The following is a 27,550-nucleotide window of genomic DNA, read 5'->3' on the forward strand; positions in this document are numbered from 1 at the left end:
TCAGGGGGTAACAACGGCACACAATTATAGACAATAAGCCATCTGCGTCAAATTAACCTTTTGCTCTGCAACCTCGGTATATGTTTTTAGATTTTTTATACAGTGTTTCAGATTGATTTTTATTTTTCTTGACGCGCCGCAGTATTTTTTACTGTTGACACAATTTTTTCCATTTGTTTCGTGCATAGTTTAGATTATAAAATCCAGATTACTTATTTTGCTAGATCTTAGATAGTAGATAATCATATATTTTTAACAATTTGAGTAAATAACTTTTACTATATATTTTTAAGTAAATAAAATTTTGGTTCATTATTTGACTATGAAATATACATCGTCAGTGTTTTACACCTATTTGAATATCAATATATAGTATCATCATCATCATTTAACTCTCAAATTAGTAAATATTTCTCATATATTTTAAATATATATCTAACAGCATGCTACATAATCAAAAAACAAATACATTTATACATGATAATAACACAACTCTACTTTATAAAATAAAATAAAAAATTGGGGAAGATATTGAAAAAACAATTCATTCAATCCGCATAAAATTAGCTATTTCCATATTAAACATGTTGGCATCATAGAACTCAAAAATCAAAATTAGATAAATATAAGGTTTTGACTTTTGACTTAAATAATCAACGCAAAACAAGATAATAATAATGGTAAATCAAAGTTTAAATAGACAGCAAAAAAAGCAAGGTGCAATATACTTTGACTAAAGAGAAAAAAAAACAATATACCAAATTAGACCCTAACATAAAAAAAAGATCTATGAACATTTTTAGCCAAAGTACAAAAGAGAATGAATGACCATAGAGACTAGAGAGAGATTTATAGAGAGAGTAAGAGTAACGCGCCGTAAGTGCGAGTTAGGCTTTAAAAAATGAGGAAACAGATGTAGAGATAAGTAAATCTACAGACACAAGGCACCACACACACACAGATAGCAAAAACCAAATCCTTTTCCCAAATAAAAAGAAAAGAGAGCATTTTTTTTTTCTTTTTTCTTTGGATGAAGAAGATCACTTTGGAACGTTCTTGCAGGAAGCCAGAGTCAATATACAAAAGCAAAGAGACGAAAGATTGTTATTAAAAACACCCGACCCCGAGTGAGTGAGAGATATTATAATGTGGGCGCCAATTTCAGTTTCAAGCTTTCATCTTCTTCGTCTTCCTTAAGTTAGTTCTGAGATCTAGGGTTTCTTTTTGTTCTCCCTCTCTTTCAAGATTGGTCATGCCCCTACCCTTTGAGCAATTTCAAGGGAAGGGGGTTCTCGGTTTTTTAGATTCTTCTTCTTCTTCTTTTTCTCCGGAATACAAAATCTGGGGTCCAGAGAAACTCCATGGAAGAGAAGTAGTTGAAGATCTCTGCTTTGTCGTTAACAATGGTGGGTTCTCGGAGCCGACGTCTGTTTTAGACTCTGTTAGAAGTCCAAGCCCTTTCCTCTCTTCTTCAACCACCACGCTGTCTTCCTCTCACGGCGGCGGCGGCGGCGGCGCTGCTGCTGCTGACTTTTCCGGCGCCGATGAGAAATGCGACCCGATGGGTTTCGAGGATCTCGATGGTGTTCTCTCCGGTGGCTCTCCCGGACAAGAAGAGAGTATCCTTAGGTTAATCATGTCTGGTGGTGGTGGTGATGTTGTGGATCCGGGTTCTGAGTTTGTGGGTTTCGACACCGGTTCTGGATCCGACCCGGTTATTGATAACCCTAATCCACTCTTTGGCTATGGGTTCCCTGTTCACGACGCAACGAACCCTGAGATTCTGATTAACCCAAGTCCTGGTTTTTTCTCGGATCCTCCGTCGTCTCCTCCTGCTAAACGGCTCAATTCGGGTCAACCCGGATCTCAACACCCCCAACAGTGGGGTTTCCCCTTCTCGGATCCGGGTCACGAATCTCACGACCCGTTTCTCACTCCGCCCAAGTTAGCCGGGGAAGACCAGTCAACGTTAATCATCGACCAGCTATTCTCCGCGGCGGTGGAGCTAATCGGAAGAACCACAAACGGCGGAGATAACAATCCCATCCTCGCGCAAGGGATATTGGCGCGGCTCAATCACAACCTTAACAAGAACGACGACGACACTAACAACAATCCTAAACCTCCGCTTCATAGAGCAGCTTCGTATCTAACCGAAGCTCTTCACTCTCTCCTTCAAGACTCTTCATCACCGTCACTCTCTCCTCCTCAAAACCTAATCTTTCGAATCGCAGCTTACAGAGCTTTCTCAGAATCCTCACCGTTTCTTCAATTCGTCAACTTCACTGCAAACCAAACCATTCTCGAGTCCTTAGAAGGGTCTGATCGGATTCACATTGTCGATTTCGATATCGGTTACGGAGGTCAATGGGCGTCTCTGATTCAAGAACTCGCCGGGAAAAGAAACAGATCTTCTTCACCTCCGTCGCTAAAGATTACAGCTTTCGCATCTCCTTCAACTGTCTCCGACGAATTCGAGCTCCGGTTCACAGAAGAGAATCTCAGAAACTTCGCGGCAGAAACAGGTGTGTCCTTCGGAATCGAGCTCTTGAACATGGAGATTCTCTTGAATCCTACTTGTTGGCCACTCTCTCTATTCCGATCATCGGAGAAAGAAGCAATCTCTGTGAATCTACCAATCAGCTCCGTTGTCTCCGGTTACCTCCCGTTGATCCTTCGTTTCTTGAAACAAATCTCTCCAAACGTGGTCGTCTGCTCAGACAGAAGCTGCGACCGTAACAACGACACACCGTTCCCTAACGGTGTGATTAACGCGCTTCAGTACTACACGACTCTGCTCGAGTCACTGGACTCGAGTAATGCGGAAGCTGTTACGAGGGTTGAGAGGTTTTGTGTGCAACCGTCCATACAGAAACTGTTGACGAATCGTTACCGTTGGATGGAGAGAACGCCGCCGTGGAGAAGCTTATTTGGACAATGTGGGTTTTCTCCGGTGACGCTGAGTCAGGCGGCGGAGACACAAGCGGAGTATTTGTTGCAGAGGAATCCGATGAGAGGGTTTCACTTGGAGAAGAGACAGTCGTCGTTGTCTTCACTTGTCTTGTGTTGGCAGAGGAAAGAACTTGTTGCTGTCTCAGCTTGGAAATGTTAAGAGAAATATTTAATAAAAAAGTTTTTTTTTAATTTCGTTTTTTTTTAGCTTTTTAATTTGGGTTATTTATAATCATGTTTTAATGTGTTCTTTAGTCTTCGATTGTGATGTTAACCAATCAAATGATATATATAAATCCTTTTGTTAGTCTTTTTTTCTCCACTTTGATATTGCTGTCCAAATGAAAAAATACGGATTTACATTTTATCATTCACTAGATATGTTCGTTTGACTATGTTCTCTATTGTTGTAAGTACTAAAAGTTAAAAAAAGTACCTCAAACTAATTTCATTCTACTAAACACATTATGATTATTCTGAAAGAAATATATTATCTCGTTCTAGTGTTTTGTTACATTCTAGAAATAGCGTATATTAACTTGTGTGTATGGGCTTAATGTCGTAAACGATGTTAAGAAAACGATGTTAAGACTTTTAGAAATTGCAGAGATTGCGTAATACGAGATTTGTCCGTGTAGTCAATCACATGGTACCTCGGCTTATATGGACAATTCTTGGGATCAGCTGTCAACCACTCTTGTTCACCCACTTTAAATTAAGGAAACAAATCTTAATTAAGTAAATAAATTTTGTAGATCAATCAATTTTAAAATTATTAATTTAAAATTATATTACAGTTTTTAATTATTACATCTAAACCCTAACCATTTTTTATAAACTCAAACCGATATATAATTTTGTTTAATTGTAAAATATAAATCCTAATCACTCTTTTATAAATCCAAACCGATATATAATTTTGTTCTATTGTAAAATCTAAACCCTAAACATTCTTTTATAAACCCATACCAACATATAATTTCATTTAATTGTAAAATCTAAATCCTAACCACTCTTTTATAAACCCAAACCAACATATAATTTTGTTTAATTGTAAAATCTAAACCCTAAACATTCTTTTATAAACCCAAACTAACATATAATTTCATTTAATTGTAAAATCTAAACCCTAAACACTCTTTTGTAAACTCAAACCGACATATAATTTCATTTAATTGTAAAATCCAAACCCTAACCACTCTTTTGTAAATCCAAACCGACATATAACTTTGTTTAATTATAAAATCTAAATCCTAACCATTCTTTATAAACTTAAACTGATATAAAAATTTTAAAATTACAAATTGAAACTATAATCCTCTTTTATAAACCAAACCGACATACTTTCCTTAATAAAAGATCTACATAATTTGTTTCCTTCATTTGTATTATCTTTTTATTTTAATTTTGATTTTTTTAATATGATATGATATGACATATTGTTGTATTATGATTGGTTAATTAAGAGGGGGTGAATGAGAGTTGTTCACTTCTAAGGGTGAACCCAAGAATTTTTCGGCTTAGATTGATATAATCACAAATGTTACCAACTTAATAATTCTTGTTTAATCAAACCACTTGAGTAAGATTCTGCAGTGAAATTGTGAAAGTAACATTCTTTATTGTATTGGATAACAAAATCCACCCATGTCTTTTGCCTCTTCCCAATCATTTCTTAATTTTTGCCTCTTTTATTAGTATCATTGAATTTTGATTAGTACTATTACTATAGAGTTTCCTTTTTCGTTCAGATTTTAATTTTATAATGCAATTCCTCTCTAAAAAAGTCTGCTTGGGAACAACGCATTCATTAACATCCCCACATGCTTTGAGTCTTTCTTTTTTCTTTTGTTCGTCAATCCATTATCTGGAAAACAACCTGATTTTTTCTTAAAAGTAAATTAATTGCATACGCCGCCGTTTCATTAACCAACCAGACAACACAAAAACCAACGGGCCGAATGATGGAACCAGTTACTCCCATTGAAGCAAAAATTGCATACCGGTTCAATCAAACAACAAACCGAAGGCTAATCTCAGAATTTCTGCAGCCACATTGCTATATCTTCTTTTAAACTTCACTTTCGTTCGTAGAGGGCAAAAGTAGCACCGGTTTTGTAAGTATTCTTGAAGCTATAGTGAGTTTTGTTGGGGAAACACACCACAGAATCAAACTCCATGAAGTCTTACGAACGAGTAGGCTAATGCACCAGTGAATATGTAACTATCAACCCTGTCTAATATTCCACCTGCAATTACATAAGATCGGTTGGAGAGGACGCATTAATAGACAAAATCCGGTTTGATTTACCAGATTATTACCGTGTCCAGGGATGAGTGAGCCGGAGTCTTTGACACCCGCATCACGTTTGATCATTGACTCAGTTAAGTCACCAAAGACAGATCCGAAGAAGTTAAGAACTCCAAAAGCTATAATGCTGTTTAAATATAGAACCAGTCAGAATAAAGACAACATTATGATTTGACAGGGCTTTGGGAATTCGAGCAGATCAGATTTGAGTACCTGACAAGAGATTGAGGCCAAGACAAAGATTTGGACAGTAGAATGGTAATGGAAATACAACCAACAAGTCCTGCAAGAGCTCCTTCCCATGTCTTCTTTGGACTAATGCTAATAAGAGGAGTTTTACCAAATGCCTGCAATTTTAGTTCATTAACTTCAGGCGGAAGAAACTTTTGCAAGACTATATATATGCACTGGAAGGTCGACAATATACTAAATTTGTAGTTCTTTTTATCGAATACACTGAATAGTACTCATCCTTAATCTGGCAAAACGAGTGCTGAACAATAAGAGAAATGTGGAGAATAGATCTAATCTTCATTAGAGACATACCTTGCCACCGAGAAAAGCAAACGTGTCTGAGGCAATTATACCGCAGAAGGAAATCAATATAGCAACAAGTCCAACTGTCCAATGTGCTTGACCACCGAGAATAATTGGCCAGCTTGTTCCAATTCCTATAAGAAATTAAACTGCTCAGGAGACTTAGTCTTTGCTAACTACTTTATGTATCAGCAGAGCTAAGAAGGATCATAATAATAATAATGGAATGGAGTGCTTGCCGGTGTTTAGAACAGGAGCAGTAAGCCCACAGCGTAGCTTAACCCAGAAACAAGGAAGATATCCACAGTAAAACAGCCCAAACATCGTACTACTCAGCTGAGAAAAACGCGGGTTTCCTCTCTGTAACAACAACGCCATTGCAACGACAAATGCTGCGGATGTCACCGATATATCTATATGACCAAAATACCTATTAAAAAAATAAAAAAATTATCTATAAGAGAAAGAATCCCAAGCTTTTAAGGTTTTTGACTGACTGAAACTAACTCACAATGTAAGTATGGGCATAAGGGCACAAATAACCGAGCAGACTCTAGAAAGATATCGTGGAGGAGGTGTCATTCCTTGAGCAATTCCTTTACTTCTCACCAGTTCAAAGTATTCTCGGGCACTTAGAAGAACCGCAGCTGCTAATGCTGCTGTGAAAACCCATCCTCCAGCTAATACAATACCTCCTACAGACAAGCCAATTCCTATACCAAAAATTACTCTCTTCTTAAACTGGCTTCTAGATTTCTGCTTCTGATCATCTACACTCGAATCTTCTTCAATAATTTCCAATTCTTCTTGATCTCTGCTGTGTTCCTAAACAGATGGGAGTTGCAGCAATGCCATGATAAGTTTCTCAGCCTTTCATAGTAATCCAAAAAGAACAATTCTTTATCGAAACTCAAGTCCTTAACACGAGTCTTAGTACTACTAAGCTGAAATTAACTATCTTTCTGATCAATCTTCTTTATAGAGAATTTAAAGAAAGTAAGAAAGAGGAATAAAGTTACCTCCTTTGAGTTGCCATCATCACCAATTTGATTTGATTCAGCTCGAGCAACGGCCGTGATGATAACACGCCGGTTAACAGGAATACGACTAAACCGAGAACGAGACAGTGCTTTGGATTCGACGAGACCCAAATTCGAATACTTTTCGGAGAAGTGGGGAAGAGTTAGAGATTTTCTTGGAGAGAAACGGCAAGGACATGTACAGAGAGAGCTCAATGATAGTGGCACAGGCTTATACCTACAAACCTCAACAAAAGGCGCCATTGAAGTCCGAAATCAGAAAGAAGAAGAATTCAAAACCCTAAAAGAAGATGGTAGTATAAAGGACAAATCTTTACGATAACGGAATCCTCCGCATCACGAAAGGAGGGATTTTTAAGATTGTGTGATTCGGTGAATCTAATCGGAGCTTATAAATTTTTGTACGGTGGAGATGCTAATGGGGGCAGTGGTGGTGGACCTGATGGTAATGGTACGACGAGAGATTGGTCTGAACTCCACGCGCATCTGTTTGGCGCGTAGATTAGCTCACCGTTTTCGGTTTGGGTGTGGTTAAACAAGAAGTCTCTGGCCGAGAAGGAAGGTTCCATTTTAAGTTGTGGTTTTAGTTTACTAGGTTTAGATGATGAAATTTGTCTTGAGAAAGATAAGAATTAGTGGAGAAATAACCCACGCAAAGTCATTGGATTACAAAAGTTGAAAACAAAGCAAACTGAGTTATGAAACACAAATCTTCTAGAGCACCTTTTTTAAGGCGAAATTGACAAATACATAAGAGAAAAAGAATTGTCCGACTGAAAGAGTTATAAGTCTATTGGTTTTGTTGTTGTTGATGTTTTCTTCTTCCTTCGTAGGGGTGAGGAATTAAATTCAGGTGGGCTGGTTTTATGTCCTCTTCATAATGTATCCCAAAATTAGACCGATGAGTCCGACCAGAAGAACGTACATGAACGGGATACCACCACTTTGGCTCTTCTTGCTTTCACGCCTTAACTGATCCTGCACGTTCAATCCAAAATCTTTCTCAGAAAACAATCTCAAGATTCTAAACTAAGCTTGTGAAGACTGGTTTTTCTTAATGGTATGGTGATTTAATCTACTAGTAATAACATTCAAGGAACAATTCTGATGTTTCGTGATGGAGAAATAAGTTTTGATAAGAGTCCAGGCTGGCCAATGTAAATGCTAAAAGTTCAAGCATCTATTCTCAAAAACATGTAAAGTTCAAGCTTCCTCGTAGTAGCTAATCATCAAAGTAACCTTTTCGTTCCAAAAAACAACAGTAAGGAGGATAGATTCAGCGATAAAAAGGATTCAAGTGGAAGTTCTTTTACCAGTTCTCTTTGAAGTCTGTTGTTCAGTTGCATGGCAGACTGTTTTTCCTCGGTTAGCTTTGTGATGAGAGCCCTCGCCTGAAAATCATCCAAAATTTAACTGTAATGGAAATATTGTAAATTGACCAGATTTTCCTGGCAACTGCGTGTCAAATAACAGCTAGAGGATTCCAAGCACAAAAAGTAATGGACGGCTTGAGTACTGAGTAAGCTTCTAAAAATGTGATGAACCTTTTAAGTAATCAACGTAAAGAAAGATTCTCAACCTAATAATCAGCCTAAAAGGCAACTTTTCAATAAAGTTACCTCCAAAGTTCTAACTAATCGGTTTTAGACAGAGCAAAAGCAAAAGATAATAATAACAAATGGTTTTTGACGGTTACAAGCCTAGAAAAATTGTGAAAAATACCTCAGATGTGTTTTCTTGAGGTTCACCTTTGTCCACGCTAAATCTCTGAAACTAATATCAAACACAAATATACATAAAAAAATAACAAAAAAGAAACGTCTAGCAGAGCACTCAAATCTAAACGTAAGTTAACATTAACTAACCGAAAACTCAGAACCATGTCCGTTATCTGAGACAGAAGCCCTTGGTGAAGAACCCTCTTCTGATCCTTCATGAACTGGTGATGGTGGTCGTGGTGGAGCAACATAAGTAACCTTCAGTTTAGTCTCCTCAACTAGATGTCCAGCCTCTTTGCTAAACTGCAAAGTTTCATCACAAGAAAAAAAAAACAAACAATTGCTTAAAAAACCAAAAAACCACACTGTAAAATCATCCAAATGAAATCAACAATGGAATGTAATCAAGTATACCATCTCAGGAGTAACTTCCTTGGCCGTGACACCAGGACTAGCAATCACACCTTGTAGCAGAAACTTGTCCTTACACTGCATATCAGAAGGAGCTTCCTTTTGAGCTTGCATGGTCACTAGATCAAAACCAACAAACAAGAATAATTCATTAAATTCCTTAATCCAAGAACCATTTTGGCAAAAATAACAAAAACACAAATCCATCTCGAAAGAGAGAGAGAACGGACCAAGAACTTCACAAGTAGACCTCGGAAGAACAACTCCAGTGTTAGGCCTAACACAATACTTTTTAGGGTTCGTGGTCTTAACCTACAAACACAACACAAAAGCCTTCAGATAAAAGATAAAATCACAGCAATTTCTCTAATTCGAAAATCGAAAAGAGAAGAGAATTATAACCTTAAAGGCCACATTATTATCAGTCTTGTTCGTCAAATACAGAGAGCAAGAGATCTGCTTCTTCAATTCAACTAAATAATCAAATTACATAAAAAACGTTAACTCAGAAAATATCTAGATCTGGGAGAAGAAGACATGCCATTATGCCAAACAACGAAAAGGTCAAAAAACAATATAAGCTTACAAGGGAATTGAAGGTCGAGAGGCTCGACGGTAAGAAGCTCGCTGGTACTCATCCTGATCAGATCGCCGGAGATTCAAATCGATTCTCCCCGTATGAACGACCAAAAACGAAAAACGATTCCCGGCGAATAGATTCGTCCCGTGACGCCGTCTCCGGTTTCTAGAGAGAGCAGTCGTCGATCGAGAAACCGAGATCGAGAGAGAGAGAGAGAGAGAGCTAATGAAGAGAGTTGGGGACATCGCTATTTGTCTTGTTCATTTCTCAAGGGTATTATTGTCTTTTTACGTACATTTGATCAAAAACGCAAACGCGCCTCTAAATCGCAGACGCATTGAATGAAATTAACAAACAAAACATAGTTAATGAAAGAATAGAATCTGATCATAATAACGTCACTGTTTACCAACTTAGCAATACGAAAACGGTAAAGCCTAGCTCTGGGATTTTTAACTGAACCGAAATAACCGAACCGAACCGATATTTTTGGTGTTCGGTTCGGTTTCGGTTATTGCGGCTGAACCGATTGGTACAATTTTTTTTTCAAAAAAAAACAAAATATTTCGGTTATTTCGGTTCGGTTTTTGGTTAACCGAATTATTATTTTTTATTTTTTTTTTAATTTTTTAATAGAATCTGATCATAATAACGTCACTGTTTACCAACTTAGCAATATGAAAACGGTAAAGCCTAGCCCTGGGATTTTTAACCGAACCGAAATAACCGAACCGAACCGATATTTTTGGTGTTCGGTTCGGTTTCGGTTATTGCGACTGAACCGATTGGTACAATTTTTTTTTCAAAAAAAAAACAAAATATTTCGGTTATTTCGGTTCGGTTTTTGGTTAACCGAATTATTTTTTTTAATTTTTTTAAATTTTTTAGGGAAAAATCTAACAAAACCAAAACTTATACCTAAAATAACCGAATCACCCGAAAAACCCGAAACCGAAAAAACCGAAAAAACCGAGATTATCTCTAAATAACCAAAAAATCTGATTTTTCATGTTTTTAATCAAATTTCGGTTTTAAAATTTTAAAACCGAATTAACCGAGAAACCGAAATAACCGAATTGAAATATATTTCGGTTCAATTCGGTAAGATTTTCAAAACTCAAAAAAACCGAAAAACCGAAATCGAACTAAAATAACCGAAGTCCCAGTGCTAGTACTAAAGCCTATACAAATCTGCTTTTGTTTTGTTTTTTTTTTCTTTGACAAGACTTAAAAAACTAAACGAAGAAACATATGTATATCTCTTTACTTTAAAGCAAGTTGTTGCGGATTTGTTGTTCTAAATGCAAAACCAGCAAACCAATCAGACTCTATATAACAAGAGACGAACCAACAAAAAATTACATGCGAAATATGCATTATTGACAGCTGAATCGGAAACGCATTAAAATATTATGTATCACACACCTAACTTTAAAAAGTGAATAATATTGAATATGTTTTTACCATTATCAGTTTATCACCAACTCACGAATAATAAAAGCTATACAGTGAGTAGAAAGAGTTACAGATATGTATAGTCTGACATGACTGTTGAAAACTAAAGGAAGAAAACATCTAATAACTGTCTTTACTTAGAAGCAACAGATGGTGGTTGCTGACTTGTTGTTGCTGTTCTAGATGCAAAACCAGCAAACCAAGCAACTCTCATGAGTTGCATTCCCAAGATCAATACCCACCAAGAGACAAGCCCACGAAGCATATGAACCACCCAAACCGGTGCGTTGACCTCTGCACTAAGTGTCAACCCTCTCATCAGTTGCAAGATTCGATAAGCCTCGTAGACAACTGGTGTAACTAGCCAGACAGGTGATTGCCAGTGCCATGTGAGGATCTCTGTTAATGTCTGAACCGCGAGGAGAATGAAGTAAGGGAAGAAGAGAACAGCTGACGAGAGGAAAGGAAGCTGGGGTTGGAGAGAAGCTAATATGCCGGATTGGGATCCGAAGAGAAGTAACGTTGGGACGAGAAACCCGGTTATGAGTGAAAACAAGTTCCAGAACTTGTAGCTAAACGGCGGTGTGCTGTTGCAGGACTGTGATGGGTCTTTAGGACGAGCGCAAGAATCAGCCATCAAGAGGAAAAGTGCTGCTCCGAGGTTGAAAATGCAATCTAGACCGATCAATGAAAGCAGACTAACGACGTTGGAACCGAGGAAAACGGATGACAGAGGAAGCCACAAAGTGGGTGCCATACCGCTAGTGAGGAGAACAGATGGACCTAATAGCCATATTGGCCATTTAAGTACCTGAACTTGAGAGTTCTTCTGTTGTTGTGCTGATTCTAGTTTCTCTTCTTCTTCCTCTGCAGTCTCGGATACAACAGATTCGAAGACATTAGCGGTTTTGCCCAATACTATATCAGCAGCAGCTTCTTCTTCCGCAGAAGCATGAATGAAAGGTGATGGTTCCCACTGAGAGAGTTTAGTTGTGCATAAGACACGGAGGTTTCTGAAACGGAGATGACAAGATCCGGGGGTCTTTAGGTTCTGCAACAAACTCGGGTTCTTGAGACGGAATCGTGGAGTCATAGTGCATAGAGACTTTGTAAGAGATACCATTCCTTGGGTCACCATTGAAGTCTCTAACACTCTCTGTTCTTAACATAAGCAAACAAAAAAAATTCAATATTATGAGGACCAAGAAGATTACATGGGACACTTATTAAACCGGATAATCAAAATCAATTAACGAGTTAAGAATCTTGAATTGGTTACTTGTTCCAATTAGATCAAATCTTGACGCAAACTTATAAGCATAAGGAGGAAATAAATCAAATTGAAGTCGATTTATCAAAATCAATGTTACCACGAATTCTCGGGAAAGCAAACGCGAAAGCACTTTATATCAGGACGACGAAGAAGAAGAAGGCGATATGAAATTGGAGAAATNAAAAAAAAAAAAAAAAAAAAAAAACCTCACCGGTGAATCGCAGAACGTTAATAAGATCCCTAAATCCGTTGGCTATTTTCTTCTCTTTAACTAAACGTCTCCGGCGGACTCAGGAGAGTAGAAAACAAAAAAAATCTTGGGAGTAAGCCTCGTGTTTGGATGCAAAGATAACATTTGCCTCTCAGAATATCATAATATGTGTCGATGGCCTGAATAGTCGGCCCATATATGTTAGTGGATTTGTTAGATTAATTATTAGGCCGACTATTCCAGGTTTCTCTTTAAGTTCCAGTCATGCCGAACCGGATTAAACCGAAGTTAGCCGTCTCTTGACTGATTCGATTCAGTCTTTATTAATTTGTGGTTACTATAGTCATAGACCACAACGTCCCAACTTCCAATCCCAATCTCATTGGTTTAGCTAGCTGGTTTTTGTCCATTACGATTTAGGCATTTTAGCTTAATTAGATTAGATCCTACTGAAATTCACATTAAAATATATATATATATATATATATATATATAGATCCTTTTGACAAAGTAATAATAAGATTACATTATATTATACCTCCTGAATTTGAACTCCAAAAATGTTTTTCTGTTGCGCGTTAAAAGATGTCGTCTAATAAAAAAGGCGAAAATTTAATATACTTAAATACGCATAGTTACTTATATATATACTAAAAGTAGACTATGTAAATTTATAATAATTTTTTTAATAAAATATTTAAAATTATATATTTTGTGTTTTGATAAATTATCTTATGTTTGTTATTTGTTTTGTTTTTAAATAAGTATTTTCGGTCACTTAAAATTGGCAGACTATTGATTAATAAACATTAAACTGAATTTTTTTATTAATATGAATGGTTACTTTAAAATATTTATTATGTATCCCATAATATATAGAGCTCTTCATGTTAAAACATTTTTGACGTTAGGAAAAAATATTGATTAAGTATAAAATAAAATGCGGATGAGCATGTGTCCGCATTTAACATAATCTATAAAACATCAATATCTTCTAAAACCAGACACCTCCAAGAAGGGCAAGACAGTAGCTTGAATTTCTCGAATAACATCTTCTTGAGCCGAAACTCATGCTCTTCTTTCATTCTCGGCGTAATTAATTTCATTAATTAAATAACTAAAGGTAGCATAAATAATTTTGATATTTATATATTACCAGTATGCTTCACACATGCTTAAAAGTTTTCTTATTATAATTTGAATTTTTTAGCAATAAAATATTTTAATCTTAATAAATTATACAAATGACTTCAAATGCATTTGTGTTCTAGAAGTAGAATTCTTTATGTTTATTGATTAATTGAATTTGGAAAAGAAATTTCTCTGTTAGATATTTCTATATTTTGATCATGTACTTTATATCTATTGAACATACTAAATGCAAACTGAATTTTAGTTGAGAATTGAGTAAAAAAATGTTATTGATATATTATTATATCAAATAAAAGACTATGGAAATGGTTATCGAAAACAAAGTTAATAAATACATACAAACACAGTTGTGACGTTAAAGAACAAATTTAAAGTAATAGTATTCGAAATATTTAATATTTGTTTATACTCATTTTCATGAGTAATACATACAAACACACTTGTATAAAATATAGCATGGGTAATAAGTAACATAAATATTGTGACTAAGATATAAAATTTATTAGAGTTTATGAATTATGATCTAAAACTAAAATTTTTATATTAAAAATTTATCAAATGGATAAAAAGAAAAACAAATTACAACATTGATATACAAAATAGGCATTTGAAACAACATTTACAAGTGAGAATGTGTTATGTGCCTAAGACCTTCTTCATTTAACTCTTTCTAATGAATTACCACATTTAACATGTTCACTTCTATATATGCTCCAAAATTTCGACTCAACTTATTTATTTCAAAACCTACAAATGTCACATATAGGAAAACATTAAATATTACAAAATTTAGAAAATTATGTGAGAGGCAGAAATTAGGTTTAATGAAGACTTTGTCTAGCTATTTATACATAAATTTGTAGAAGTATGAGAGGTTTTTCATTTTTTTTTGTGGGTCAAACATCATGGGAGTTAGGTTACATTTCAAAAATTAAATATACCATAGGTATTGTCTGTGGTTTTTTTTTGTAAAACACAAATTGTATTGCAATTAATACATTAAAGTGTATTCATATGATGAAAGATTTGTTTTTTTTTTCCAACATCATGGGAGTTACATTTTCAAGAATTAATATGCAATAAATTGTGTTAATGATTACTATTAAAGAAAAATTAAATATTATATTGTTTTAATATCTTGAAAATATTTTAGAATAAATTGATTTAATATTTTGGGACAAAAACTGTGAAACAAATATTATACTTTTTTATCAAAAATAATTATTATAATATTCTAATATTTTTATAGCTTGAAATTAGTAAAGAATTTAATAACTATCACATTATATTTTTCTAAAATTATGATATTATTATTTAAATCTTTAACTATCAGAAATTTATTTTGTCTAAATTTATAATATTAATATTTAATTCTTTCTTATTTGCAAAATTATAATGTTATGGTAATCTTATATAAAGTATTGAAAAATGATACATATGCGAAATTATAATGTTATGTTAATTACATAAAATATTGATAAATGATATCTATATATAATTACTAAAAGGATATTGCATAAATGTCAATATATTTTTTAGTACAAAAATTTTATTTAAATTTAATGAATATGAAAATAATGTATGTACTTTTGAGGAAAATAAATTAAAAGAAATTAATAATTCAAAAATAAAGACATGTGTCGAAAATATACGCTGCCAAATATCATCCTGTTATGCAAAATTAGGAGAAAACATTCTCATACTATATAAGATTTGTAGAATGAAAGCGTTTTTCTTTCTCAATCATGAATTGCAATTACAACCACTAGTATAAGTATTATCATCATATCTTGCACCCATTTACGTATTTACAATATATTTGGCAAGTGAAACAGCAATATGTATGTGAGGAATTCTTATGTCTTGGTGTTTGATCTTAAAATTGACTACATTGAGTTACCATGTGATGAAATATTCTTTAGTCACGATGTGTATCTTACAGACAATTTGCTCTATATACACTACGTATCATGTTTGGTTACAGGCCTGTTTGGTTAATGTGGTATAACTCTAAGATGAAGGAATGTGCTCTATATACACCACATAGTAAAGTCTATTAATTCGAAGCAGAAATGTGTAGAATAGAACCGATTATTCTTTATTATATTCGCCATGGGTTTATATATATAAGTAAACTCAATTTAATATGATATGTAATGTAAGTAAATTAGCCTTTTAGGAAGTAGTCTCTTGATGCGCTAAAACGAATTTAGTTATACACATTTTTGAAGTATTTTTAAATCAGATAAATCAACCTTAATATCGCACCATCAAACTCTTACTCTTCCACATCCATATACACGTCATGAGTTCCACCAGTATGAGCCGGTGGCTAATTAAGAGTTTTCCGTCGACGCCAGCACCAAGCCTCCAACTAAGAAATTTACGATGGGAGATTTACAATGAGGATGTAAGATCATGTAAAAGGTTACTTAAGAGTTTTCGTTTTCATTCGGAATTTCTCCTACTATGATTAAATTCATGATTTAATTTTACATTGTGCCTGCCATTTTATTTACAAAAATGGGTATTTAACTACGCCTACGTACTATCTATCGACATCATTTACATTTGCTTTTGAAAAGATTTGGCGATTGATATTGATATAGTAAGAATGTAGGGTTTGTGGAAGGAGACTTCGAGACGAGAAAGGAAACTTCAAGACAAAAATTGGAAAAATTCGATTAAGAAAACAAGTTCTACTTATCTTTTTTTTTTTTTTGGGCAAATAAAGTTCTACTTATCTATGGACATGAAACTAGTCTAGTTTGGATAAAGTGACAATAACAGGTAAAGGTAAAATATTAGAGAGCTGTCCGATTTAGTTGACTGGTTATGAACCCTTTTTTTCTTTTTAAATAATTGGTTTTGATCGATGAACTATTTTACCGTATCCGTAATTGACGTATCACATAATTTGTTACCAAAAATAAAACCAGTAAAAATTAGTCGGTACCTCTACCATTTCTATACAAACTATACTTTTTACCTCTTCTACTTGTTTTATTATATTATTTTTTTTCTTCTTTTTCACTAGAAAACTTGTAACCATGTCATGTCACCAGTTATACGTTATAAGTACTGGTCCAAAGTATTAAAGCAAGGACACGTTATCCACTAATCAATACTTTGAGTCACAATTAAAATCGTAATTCGAAGTGGGTTAATGTTCTTGAAAGTTACTTTATGAATCCGTTGACCAATTAAGCTTCGTCGTGTTACGTGGAAGCCACACTGGTTTGTTTTCTTTTAATTGAGATATATTTGTTCTCATATCAAATATAATCTCATACTATTGAAACTTCTTGCAAGTTGAGAGATTTATAACGGTGGCTGTATTAAGTGAAAGTCATTATTATTATAAGTTGATTTCCCTTTTCTGTACTAAATTAAACAAACCGAAGTTTGGAAAAGCAGAACGAAAAAAAGGAGCACTCGAAAACATTAAATAGAGAAGAAAATTAAATGAAGAGGACTTGAAGCTGAACCTGGTGCATTGAGCCATTGAGTCAGAGAGACACTTTAATCACGCCCAACCAAACATCTTTTCTTTGTGCTTCTCTGTTTTTAAACCACACCCAATGTGTTTTGTCTCCTTCTTTAAAAAAATGTTGTCAACTTAGAATAATAACTAGTGTTAGTACGAGTTGAAAAGGTGATTTTACGAATACAAATTAATCAATTTTAAAATATGGTTATACCGTTTTTTGTTAAGATTTTCAGTCTAGAGCAAATCCTAATTTAAAGTCATTGTGTTTAAGTCTTCCCCGAGCATGGTGCTTGACCAATCAACAGCAGCATAATTGTAAAGTAAGCCATAAGTTGAGTAGACCAAACTAGTTCAACTTTTTTTTTGTTTTACCGTTTTTTTTTTTTTTTGGTTGAAGATTTGGGTTTGCTTTTGCTTTATTCTTTTTTCATAGGCGAGAATATTAGTGAAGGTTAGTGTCAGTCTCAGGATCTTTGTACCAACGGCTGTCATCAAATGGGCTCACAAATTTAGACAGAGGTGAGATGCATTTAATAAAATGAGATTTTTACTTACGATTCAACTCTCTCTATTTATTTTCCTCACTCGCATATATTTTTTTTCATTCCAGCTTCTGATTCATCAAGCACTTTAATGCCTCCAAATTTAGGAAAATAGTAAATAAATGATCAGATGGAAAATGATTTCAGGGAACTAACCTCACCAAATCCCAAGTGATTAGTCTTACCAAATTAATAATGTGAGATTAGTCAAGCTTGCAATTACTTGGATACAACCACTCTGAGTCACACAATTTGTTGGATTCTATTGGGGCGGTGAAAGTTAGTGGGTTTTGCTTCAAGTCATAAGTAAAGAATAAAGCATACTCGAAGAATAATTCTACATTTGTGGTAGACCAAACACAAATCTACTTGTGCAACCAAGTAGTATTCTATATATCATCCCTTAAATTTGATGGTTTAAACATTACAAAGATGAGCTCAAGACAAGTATCTCACTAAGAACTTTGTGAAGTTATGTTTTTGTAAGTAAAACTCGGAATATCCTAATTAATTATGATTAAACAAAAAGAAGGCATAACTCTTTAAAACTAAGTAGGAAGTTGGAACTATGACTTTACAACTGAAACGTCTTCTTTACTTTTAGACTAAATTATCTTTGGACTGTGAAAGCGATTGTTAATTCTTAAGAGGCTTGACTAACTCTTTTAACACAAAGAGGAATGAATGAGATAAGTCAAGTGGGGACTTATTAGAAGAAGAAGCTTTCAATAACAAAGTAGTAAGCAACAAGAAGAGCCAAAAATTAAATTTTCAACACAAACATTAAAAGTTGTATACTTTATAACATTAATAGTCTATAAACTAAGTAGAAGCTTATTTGAATGTTCTTCAATTTATGTGGTTAGGCCAACACGACGTGAGGCCAATACGAAGAAAAAAGAATCGGCGTTAGAACATGTAAAAGTAGCCTCCTTTGCATTTAAAAGAAACACATTAAAAACCCCCAAAAAAAGAAAATAAAAAAAGATTCAAACTTTACGAAAAATTGGACGACCCGAATCACGCAAAGTCTGTTACCTTTATTCAGCATTCATTGAAACACCACAGAGACTTCGTCTTCCTCGGTTGGTGCAGGGAGATTAAGATCTATCATCCTCTGTTTCACAGACTCGATTTGATGATGAGCTTGATGATGATTGACAGACAAATTCCCAATCCCGTGAGATCTTTTGTGACCTCCAAGTGCTTGTCCCGATGCGAAAACTCTAAAACAAATAGGACATTCATGGATTCTCTTCTCAGCAGCAGCAACAACAACAACCACATTGTCATGCTCTGTTTCGCTTCGTTGCTGCTCTGTTTTGTTACTTACTCTGTTCTTCTTATGACTTGCTCTATGCCCACCTAATGCTTGATAAGATTTGAACACTTTCCCACAAGTCTCGCACTTGTATCTCCCTTTCGTCGTTGTTGTTCTTGTCGTTCGATTCATCTTGCTTAACCTGTTGTTGTAACCTTCTAATTCTTCTTCTTCTTCTTCTTCTGTCTCGATCTCTTCCACTACTTCTTTACTATTATTACTACTTTTGTTCTTCTTCCATTTGTCTCTCGAGAGCATCATGAGACAAAAGGCGAGATCTTCCTCCGTCGTCGTATCAGAAGCTGAGCTATGAGGAGGCTCGGGATCAGACTTGTAACCGAGTTGACTCGTTTTCACCTTCTTCTTCTTCGTCGCGAACGAATCGAGTTTACGAGTTCGCTTAGATCGTTTCCGAGTCAGGTTGATAACATTCCTAGAAGACTCTGTCTCGCTCTCATCATCACCGTCGCCGTCTTCAAGAAGAAGAAGAGAGCTTGTGGAAGCAAACTTCGGATCATCATTCTTCTTCCCATTTCTCTTTTCCTTGGAGGACGACGAAGAAACATCGGACTCAGTCGTCTCGTAACTGAGTTGACTCGGCCTTTCTTCATCAACATGAAGACTCGGCATGTGAGATCTCATGTGACCACCTAAAGCTCTTCCATTAGCGAAGCTCTTAAAGCAATACCTGCACTTGTAATTCTCCATCTTCAATAACAAAGAAAGAGCAGAGAGAACGAAGAAGAAGAGAGAAAACAAAAAAAAAAAGTAAAAAGAGAAGTGGAATCTACAAGCATTCGTCTCCTCCTCCACCAATGAACTTAATATTTGTACTCAAAACTATTATTAAATTTTTTTTTATTTTTATCTCTTTCTCTCTCTCTCTTTTATTACTGTTTAACAAGAAGATGAAGAAGAAAGAAAGAAAAAAAACTTAAATTTAATTTTCGAACTGGAAAACGGAAAGAAAAGAGAACAATCTAATAAAAGCGTATGCATGAAGTTGAAGAAGCGACAATGTAACATGCGAGCCTTGCCCGTTTCTGCAAACTGCTTCTTCTCTTTTTTTTTTTCCTTGACTATTTCCCGATTTACCCTTCTATTTAAGTTTTGTTTTTTTTTAAGTAGTTGTAAGTTTTTCTGTTTTTACACCAAAAATAGCAGCTGTAATTTATTTTTGATCTATTTCTAGGCTGAGTCTTTTTTTTTAATTCTTAATTATACAAAGAAATAAGTTAGTAATTAAAAAGTTAAAAGGGGTATATTAGGAATTTGAAAGTTGGCTGTTTGTACGAAAGTCTTGAGGAGGAGATGTGGTTTGTTGTAACGACGAACCAGCAAAACAAAACGTTGTCTTAAAAATGATGAGAGGATGTTAACATCCGTTTGCTGTGAGTTTTTTACAGTACGTGACAGCCACGTACTAGTCCCCCCCAAACTACGGTTGTTTTTTATAATTACCCTAACCGATCGCAGTAACTTTTAACAAATTAAATTTTTGACCAACCTTTTACAGTGAGATTTTAAGGTTCAATTCAATGTTAGTTGACCAATTTTACAAGTTATAACAGGTTCAAAGTGTTTTTTTTTTGTATAACAGATGAAATTTAAGCTATTAATCACGATAGATAAGCAATCAAACATGCAAACGTGTGATTAATTATAGTTTATAACAAATATTTTTTCACCCTTTAATTTCGATCTTTCTTACTTTGGAATTATAAAAAATACGAAGAAAATAGCGTTGTCTTAGGAATAAGAACTAGTCAAGATGCCATAATTATGGCAAACCCATATTACCAATTTAGATTTTTTGTGTTTTTGTTTTCTTCTAATAAAAAAGGATAACGTTCTATTATACGTTAGTTTCCGTTCATATTTGTGTGTTTCTAATATAAAACGCGTTTTTCAGAAACCTTTAATCTCAGTATTTTGTTACACAGTTAGGTGGTTTACCACAAATTTATTGAGACTTTATGAGTGTACTTACGAAGTCTTTATTTACCAAACTTGTGAAGAACAGTTAATCAATGCTTTGTGCAACTTCTCCATTCACATGTAGTACAACAAATATTAAACGCCTCTCCAAAACCAATCCGATCCGGTCTATGAATCTACTATATGTTCCACGTTGAAACGTAAACCAAACTCGGATTCCGTTTACAAAATTATGGGCCTTTTTAGCTGAGCGACAACAACTCTAAGCCCATATGAATTATTTTTCAAATTAGTATATAGTATACCATCCCCATTACAAGTTTATATATAAATAACCCCTTTTAAATTTCAAACGTTATGATTCGTTTAGGGGGTAGAAAAAAGGAATCACTTCTGCTTCTTTGGAACGGGGAAGTTAACCGTGGAATGGTAAATAGCACCAGGACTCCACTTTTCCGGGATAACGCATTTGGCGACGATCTTCTTACCAGACACGGCAGAGGTAAGCCTGATGTTGAACGGTCCTTTCAAAGGAGTACCAGAGTTTAGTTTCCAAACGGCGGATCTCATTTCCTCCATCTTTATGTACTTTCCTCCGGCCGGTTGGACCTCGATGCAGGCGAAGTTCCCGTCACCGTTTGCATACTTAGCGGTGAAAGACATGTAGTAAGGATTTGCTCCGGCGTCCACATGGATAGCGATCTTAGTCTTCGGGTGTTTGCAACATGCACTGCATTATATTTATATGTATGAGATATTGATTAGAATTAATTAAGGCTACTTTTTTATCAGCGAACGTCGATACATGCATGCAAAATTTGTTCGGCTTATGCGTACGTATATATAATGAAATGAAATGTCGATACATGCTATTTTGTATCCAAAATTAATCCGACCAAAATGAACCGAAACGGTTTTTGACAATACGTACCGTTTGTAACTAACTTTTAGTTCTCCAAGGTTTCGTAATTGATCTCCCTTGCCACGTTTGGCCAATGCACCAAATGCCTTACCGCTAAGATCAAAATGAACAGCCTCTTTCGTGCAGCCCGCACACTCATCCGATATCATCACCTTGATCGGTTTTTTCGTGCACAACGGATGGTCGCACTTAAGCTATAACATATAAACATGATTAGTACATATATATAGTTATATACATTACATTATGATATCCGATTAATAATAACTGTTATATGTAAAATACCCTATAACATGCCCCACAACCCTTTCCGTCTTTGAACAATGAAGGTCCTCCGGCTGAAACCATACATTTGTACGGGTGCTTTGCCACTGCATCACCAAATCCACAAGCTCCTCCTGTGTATAATAGATTTTACGAACCGTACGTATGTAAATATGTAAAAATATTTTCAAGTTTTCCTGATATCAGTGCATGGTTTGATTAATTACCTGTGCTGCCAGGACCTTCACGGTCGCCATACCACGTGATACCGGCGGTGTTCCAGTGGGTTTTATTATGGGAAGAACATGGCTTCAATGAGATTGCAAAGAAAGTTGTAAGAGCAATGATAAAAGAAAAATATTTGATAGATGAGGAAGCCATGTTTGGTTTAGATCTTGAATGGATACAGATTTTTTATTAGAGTTTTATATATAATTTATTAGGTTTTTTTTAGGTTTTAAGTTTTTAGTTTCTGGTTGTTAGAGAGATTAAGAAATTTAAATAGCTTTAGGTTTATTACTAAAAAGACAATTATAGTTATCCTAGATTTGAGGAAAACAAAATCTTTAAAAAGCTTATGAATACATATGATGAGTTTTTTTTTATCGTTATTTTAGAAACCAAAAACTATAACAGAAACCGCTACGTACCGTTCAAGTTCAACAAAGGTTTATTTTGAGATATTAGTTTCTCTTTTCATCTTTCTTAACTTGGATGAGATATCTAAGCTGTTAAGTTCGAAATTAGAATAAAATTGTGACATTATGGGGTAAAAACGTGGTCGATATTAGGCTATATGAAAGCTGAATTAGTTTGGTAAATTTCCTCATACCGCATCGTAATTAAACATGGGAATCCATGAAATTATTAAACGTCGCTCATCTGAACGATTCACATGAAACCGATAGTCCAAAACGATTCACACAAGACCGATGGTTTATAGTCCAGTTTCTAGGGTTTGATTATTTATAAATTATATACATACTCTCATGATCAACAATAATAATCAGTTGAGAAAGGATACAACAAAATAAAATTAGGTGGAGAGAAGTCGCCTGAGTCTTACTCGCGGCGATTTCTCTCTCAAAGTCGAGAGTCTTCTGATCACAACCTCGTGCGCCGACGGCGGGTCTTCAGTCAATTCCGGTGACGATGAGGACCCTACAACTCATGGTTCTTCATCCGCGACTCTGCATCTTCTCGGCAACACCATTGGATCAAGATCAAGGGAGCAGTGGAAGGGAGAAGCATCTGCGAGACTCCTACGGTAAGAGCTCTACCGGCAGTGTAGCGACGCAGAGTGGAAGAAGGAGTTTCACGGCGAGGAACGAGCGATGAAGATAGTTAGATTTGGGGACCGGGGATTCTGGAGGTTTCGCGGGATTAGTCTCGATAGGGGAGGTAGTTTCTGATCCGGCGAAGCTAAGCCACCGTCGAAGGTCTCTTCATCTACTCCCTACTATCTTTCTCTCTCACGACTGAGCAAAAAGCCTCCTCGACGACGACGAGCTCGGTTCTCTTCCTCCTCCTCAACACAGCTCTACGGTGGCGGGATGGAAATTGGATCACCATCTCCGTTCGGCTAACGACGTCCAGGCTTACCGGAGGTCCTGTTCCGGTAAGTATCCGCAGATCTGTTGGGCGGCGGCTACAGCGAGTTCTTCGTTTGTAGATTAGGGTTTTCATCGACCGGTTTAGTTCGGTCTGTAAATCCGATCGGTTTTGTATCCCAATGGTTTAGTCTGGATTGATGTATATGGATCGGACTTTTAGGTGATGTTGTATGGGCCTAATCTGGAAATAGCCCATTGAGCATATATTATTAATTGAATACCCTTTAACAAAAAGAAAAAAAACAATAATAATCAGTTAACAGTTTGCGCTGGTAATCAATACCCGATCGAGAAGGTTGAGGCAAGATTTTGTTTGGGTCTCTTTTGGCCCAATAATATGTTTTGCTGAGCAAAAGGGTTGTGAACGCTTTTAATTTGACAACTTGGACAAAAATATGTTCGGTTAAATATAACCCGTAAGCCCATCATCCCAAATCCGTATATCTAAATTTTATATCCGTTTAATCGCATATCTAATTTTATGTCCCAAGAAAAGAAAAAAACCAGTTCTCCTAAATTTACTATGACTAACGTAGGTGCGACCAGTAGTGGAAATTCGAACCATTGTGAAATTTTGTTAAACATTACTATAGAAGTTAGACCAATACGTATAATAAAAATACCGAATAAAGACAAAGTCAGGGTATACTACTATATTAGTGTGTATACCTTTGGTGAGGCAATTATTAGACATCATATCAACACATCGATCCTAATCTTATTCTTTTAAATATTTGGTGCAAAGGATTAAGGCTTAATGATTGATCGATGCCTTTGGTTAGGTGAATGCTCGTGAACCACACTACACTGCTCTTTTTGAAAAGTAATAATAAGAAAAATTTAGAACACACTTTGTATTCTTATCAAATGGCATAATTAGAGTTGTTTAATAAAATAACAAAAAACAATATATGATTGAGAGTGTTAAATAATTTTGTGGTTGTAAAATAGTTAAGCTAGTAGAATATGTCAAGGTTTTCAACTATTTTTTCGCATAAGAATCAAAAAAAATATACAATATGCTAACTTGTGAGATTCTACAAAAACAATATACTATATGTTTGAGCAATGATGAATTGAGAATACATTTCTTTTACCACCTACATAGGAAACTAGACACGGTCGTATGGTTTCCTACACCCAAAAAATGAGAAAGGTTCAACTAATCTGAAACTATAAATTTGATATATTTTATAATAAGAAAAAGTTGGTGCGCGTATAATAGACATAGAAAGTATAAGACATCTTTATTAAAGAATTTTAAAGCTATTGGTAATAATGCATGTTTGTAAGCCACCGTTTAATCAAATTATTAGACACCAAATAAGCATAGAAATCCTATCTTCTAACTTTCATGTACATATTTGGATGTTACTAAACAAACAAATATATATACATATTTGAAAAAATTATCAATTTAGATATCGCCTAATTATTGGACTATATATATATAATTTGTGTGGTTTTCTAACTTTCCTTTATTTGCTAAATTCCGATTCAAGATATTTAGATTTTCATTTCCAAATGATAGAAAAATAAACAAAATTTAAGAATTTTAGTCTAGATGATGTTATATACCTGAAATTGTTATGATTGATTAGATGAATGCAAGCAAGGACATAGATTTTAACCACGTTACCAAATTCAATAGACATTGAATCTCATACTTTACATCACGGCTAATGATCTCTACGCATATATATACAGTATTTACAATTACAACCTACCCAAACAAAAAATATACAAAACACTCTAACCAACAAGTTTGTCAGAAAGTCAAGACCACTAAGCACAAACCGAAAAAACAAAAACTAAGAATTGTTTTGAAAGAAAAAAACAGAGTTTCTTTCTCTACAACAAGATTCGAGCGAAGTGATGATGATGATGATGATGTTTAGGATTTTTAACGATCATTTGTCTGGATTTGATCTCTTCAGCGCAACGTAATGCCTTCTCAATCTGATAACCTCCTCCAAAGCTAACTTCTCTTTCAAGATGACAACAATAACTTTCGAACACACTCACATTAACATGTAGTTTGAATCCCATCGAGAACAGGAACTCTAACTCTAACTTGTTCAACTCCTCTGTCTCTAATCCACCTACCTTCGCAAAATATGAATTCCTATAGTTCCTGAAAACAGAGAAATGAAACAAATTTAGAAAAATGTAATCTAATCAAACAAAATGTTTTTTGTTTTAAATTAAAAGAAATATATGTGAAAGTGAAGTTTAGCTAGGATACTTACAAATCTTCGACGTATTTAGAAGCGATCATGATGGTGGTGATGAGGAGACGATGTACATTGGTGAGACTGATTCTAAAACCGGGATTGGTTTGACAAAACCGGTCAATGTAGACATAAGCCACAACGTAAACCGAAGGACCGGCTTTAGTGTACCGGAAAATTCTCTCTAGGTACGATTGGATGGTCATGTCAGGTATTTCACGGCTATCGAAGATCTGAGTCTTGCTAGAAGACGACGCCGGAACCGTTCTCCGGCTGCTAATCCTCTGGTTACGTGTGAGAGTTCGTTCGATCAGTGACGATAGAACAGAGATAACCAGAGGCGTCTCGGAATTGTTTTGGTTGTTGGAGTATGAATAAAGATCAGACCGGAGTTTTCTTGGAGAGATTGTTAGAGAATTCGAAACCGCCATTGAAATATTTCTTGTTTTCGTCGGGAGAAAAGAATTTAACAAAGTTTGATCGAAGACGACGAAGAGGAAGAGAGGATTTGATGAAGTGATGAAGTGAAAGAGAGAGGCTTTTTATATATAAAGCTTTGAGATGTTTGTTGTAACGATTACGTACCTTCCCCTTCTTTTCTTTTAATTATTACTTTATTCAATTTTATACGTGTAGTTTCTAAGGTTGCATGGAAACGGAAACGGATACGCGGAAACGAAACGTTTCGGGAACGGGAAATGATTTTTTTTCAAAAATTAAGTAATGGAAACGTGTAGGAAACGTATATATATATATATATGTCTACACAGATATATATATATATATAATAAGTCTCCAAACATAAAAACCATATTAAAAAAAAACTGAAACAACACAGATTCAAAACAGAAATATTAAATAGTTTAGTTAAAAGTAAAACTGTAAAAAAATAAACGTTCAAAATCAATTTTTTGACTAGCACCGCCATATATTTAGGGATTTTAACTTTTAAGCTACTAATTATATTATTTTGTTTTTCATTATATGTATCATAAATACTTATATTTTCAAATTATTTATTTATTAAATTTTGAAATTATAAAAAAGAGTTTTCGTCGCGTTTCCAAAACGGAAACGGAGTTTTCATCGTGTTTCCAAACAGAGATTTTTAGAAATCGTGTTTCTATAACTTGTTTCCGAGTTTCCACGAGTTTCTGTTTCCGAAACGTTTCGGAAACGAGAAACACACCTCAAAAAGAGTTTCCATGCAACATAGAGTTTCTTTTTTTCACTAACCTTCGTGTGTATATGAATGAACTCGTTAAATAATGAGTTGTATATTATATAGTAACAATTTAAATACAGTTTCATGTGTACGGTAGGTCAAAGATTTGAGTTTTATCTGAATTTTTTTTTCTTTTCTTACCACTTTAAAAGGAGAATTAATATTAGTTTAATAGAAGCATATATACATATATATATATATGTGTGCATATGTTGCATATAAACAGTACACTCCAACGAACTCGGTGCGTATAGTTTGTTGAAAAGTAGAAAGAACATAACTTCTTGTCATTCTAATAAATACAGTGTAGGGATATATAGATATAGATGTCAATATTAATAGAAGAAGACAAAGACGTAGAAGT

The 27,550-nt window shown here is 34.8% G+C and overlaps 7 protein-coding genes across 9 annotated transcripts; 1 reads left to right on the plus strand and 6 right to left on the minus strand.

The window, feature by feature from the left end:
• LOC104749267 (scarecrow-like protein 22) lies at positions 934-3,266 on the plus strand. The gene has a single exon (XM_010470857.2). The coding sequence runs from the start codon at positions 1,253-1,255 to the stop codon at positions 3,110-3,112; it is 1,860 nt and encodes a 619-aa protein (XP_010469159.1). The 5' UTR covers positions 934-1,252; the 3' UTR covers positions 3,113-3,266.
• Positions 4,816-7,275, minus strand: LOC104749268 (phosphatidate cytidylyltransferase 5, chloroplastic-like). Its single transcript, XM_010470858.2, has 7 exons — positions 6,820-7,275; positions 6,312-6,625; positions 6,040-6,230; positions 5,810-5,934; positions 5,477-5,610; positions 5,275-5,390; positions 4,816-5,201 (listed from the first exon to the last, which is right to left on the minus strand). The coding sequence occupies exons 1-7, from the start codon at positions 7,081-7,083 to the stop codon at positions 5,122-5,124; spliced, it is 1,224 nt and encodes a 407-aa protein (XP_010469160.1). The 5' UTR covers positions 7,084-7,275; the 3' UTR covers positions 4,816-5,121.
• LOC104749269 (vesicle-associated protein 1-1) lies at positions 7,473-9,788 on the minus strand. 2 transcript variants are annotated; one of them, XM_010470860.2, is made up of 8 exons: positions 9,556-9,788; positions 9,372-9,442; positions 9,200-9,281; positions 8,973-9,088; positions 8,706-8,861; positions 8,563-8,607; positions 8,154-8,231; positions 7,473-7,818 (listed from the first exon to the last, which is right to left on the minus strand). In XM_010470860.2, the coding sequence occupies exons 1-8, from the start codon at positions 9,605-9,607 to the stop codon at positions 7,705-7,707; spliced, it is 714 nt and encodes a 237-aa protein (XP_010469162.1). In that variant the 5' UTR covers positions 9,608-9,788; the 3' UTR covers positions 7,473-7,704. The 2 variants fall into 2 exon arrangements, with proteins under 2 accessions (XP_010469162.1, XP_010469161.1); XM_010470859.2 differs by having other exon boundaries at positions 8,563-8,613; positions 9,556-9,787.
• Positions 10,980-12,631, minus strand: LOC104749270. 2 transcript variants are annotated; one of them, XM_010470861.2, is made up of 2 exons: positions 12,489-12,631; positions 10,980-12,160 (listed from the first exon to the last, which is right to left on the minus strand). In XM_010470861.2, the coding sequence occupies exon 2, from the start codon at positions 12,140-12,142 to the stop codon at positions 11,138-11,140; it is 1,005 nt and encodes a 334-aa protein (XP_010469163.1). In that variant the 5' UTR covers positions 12,143-12,160; positions 12,489-12,631; the 3' UTR covers positions 10,980-11,137. The 2 variants fall into 2 exon arrangements, with proteins under 2 accessions (XP_010469163.1, XP_010469164.1); XM_010470862.1 differs by having other exon boundaries at positions 10,980-12,165; positions 12,489-12,630.
• LOC104749271 (zinc finger protein ZAT9-like) lies at positions 18,590-19,875 on the minus strand. Its single transcript, XM_010470863.2, has one exon. The coding sequence runs from the start codon at positions 19,699-19,701 to the stop codon at positions 18,724-18,726; it is 978 nt and encodes a 325-aa protein (XP_010469165.1). The 5' UTR covers positions 19,702-19,875; the 3' UTR covers positions 18,590-18,723.
• Positions 21,022-22,569, minus strand: LOC104749273 (expansin-B5-like). Its single transcript, XM_010470864.2, has 4 exons — positions 22,345-22,569; positions 22,139-22,251; positions 21,863-22,047; positions 21,022-21,661 (listed from the first exon to the last, which is right to left on the minus strand). Exons 1-4 carry the CDS (start codon positions 22,496-22,498, stop codon positions 21,319-21,321), a joined length of 795 nt encoding a protein of 264 aa, XP_010469166.1. The 5' UTR covers positions 22,499-22,569; the 3' UTR covers positions 21,022-21,318.
• Positions 25,351-26,489, minus strand: LOC104749274 (cyclin-U2-2-like). The gene is made up of 2 exons (XM_010470865.1): positions 25,980-26,489; positions 25,351-25,864 (listed from the first exon to the last, which is right to left on the minus strand). Exons 1-2 carry the CDS (start codon positions 26,390-26,392, stop codon positions 25,582-25,584), a joined length of 696 nt encoding a protein of 231 aa, XP_010469167.1. The 5' UTR covers positions 26,393-26,489; the 3' UTR covers positions 25,351-25,581.

The sequence above is a fragment of the Camelina sativa genome, chromosome 16 (genome assembly GCF_000633955.1).
Source record: "Camelina sativa cultivar DH55 chromosome 16, Cs, whole genome shotgun sequence".
Classification (NCBI taxonomy): domain Eukaryota; kingdom Viridiplantae; phylum Streptophyta; class Magnoliopsida; order Brassicales; family Brassicaceae; genus Camelina; species Camelina sativa.

Coding starts and splice junctions, on each gene's coding strand:
- LOC104749274 (XM_010470865.1), bottom strand. CDS start 26,392: ATGGCGGTTTCGAATTCTCTAACAATCTCTCCAAGAAAACTCCGGTCT. Junction 25,865..25,979: donor TCTAAATACGTCGAAGATTT/GTAAGTATCCTA, acceptor CTCTGTTTTCAG/GAACTATAGGAATTCATATT.
- LOC104749267 (XM_010470857.2), top strand. CDS start 1,253: ATGCCCCTACCCTTTGAGCAATTTCAAGGGAAGGGGGTTCTCGGTTTT.
- LOC104749270 (XM_010470861.2), bottom strand. CDS start 12,142: ATGGTGACCCAAGGAATGGTATCTCTTACAAAGTCTCTATGCACTATG.
- LOC104749268 (XM_010470858.2), bottom strand. CDS start 7,083: ATGGCGCCTTTTGTTGAGGTTTGTAGGTATAAGCCTGTGCCACTATCA. Junction 5,935..6,039: donor TGCTCCTGTTCTAAACACCG/GCAAGCACTCCA, acceptor AATTTCTTATAG/GAATTGGAACAAGCTGGCCA. Junction 5,391..5,476: donor TGGCCTCAATCTCTTGTCAG/GTACTCAAATCT, acceptor ATATTTAAACAG/CATTATAGCTTTTGGAGTTC.
- LOC104749269 (XM_010470859.2), bottom strand. CDS start 9,607: ATGAGTACCAGCGAGCTTCTTACCGTCGAGCCTCTCGACCTTCAATTC. Junction 9,282..9,371: donor ATAATAATGTGGCCTTTAAG/GTTATAATTCTC, acceptor TTGTGTTTGTAG/GTTAAGACCACGAACCCTAA. Junction 7,819..8,153: donor ACAGACTTCAAAGAGAACTG/GTAAAAGAACTT, acceptor TTGAACGTGCAG/GATCAGTTAAGGCGTGAAAG.
- LOC104749273 (XM_010470864.2), bottom strand. CDS start 22,498: ATGGCTTCCTCATCTATCAAATATTTTTCTTTTATCATTGCTCTTACA. Junction 22,252..22,344: donor TGAAGGTCCTGGCAGCACAG/GTAATTAATCAA, acceptor TATTATACACAG/GAGGAGCTTGTGGATTTGGT. Junction 21,662..21,862: donor CTAAAAGTTAGTTACAAACG/GTACGTATTGTC, acceptor AATATAATGCAG/TGCATGTTGCAAACACCCGA.
- LOC104749271 (XM_010470863.2), bottom strand. CDS start 19,701: ATGGAGAATTACAAGTGCAGGTATTGCTTTAAGAGCTTCGCTAATGGA.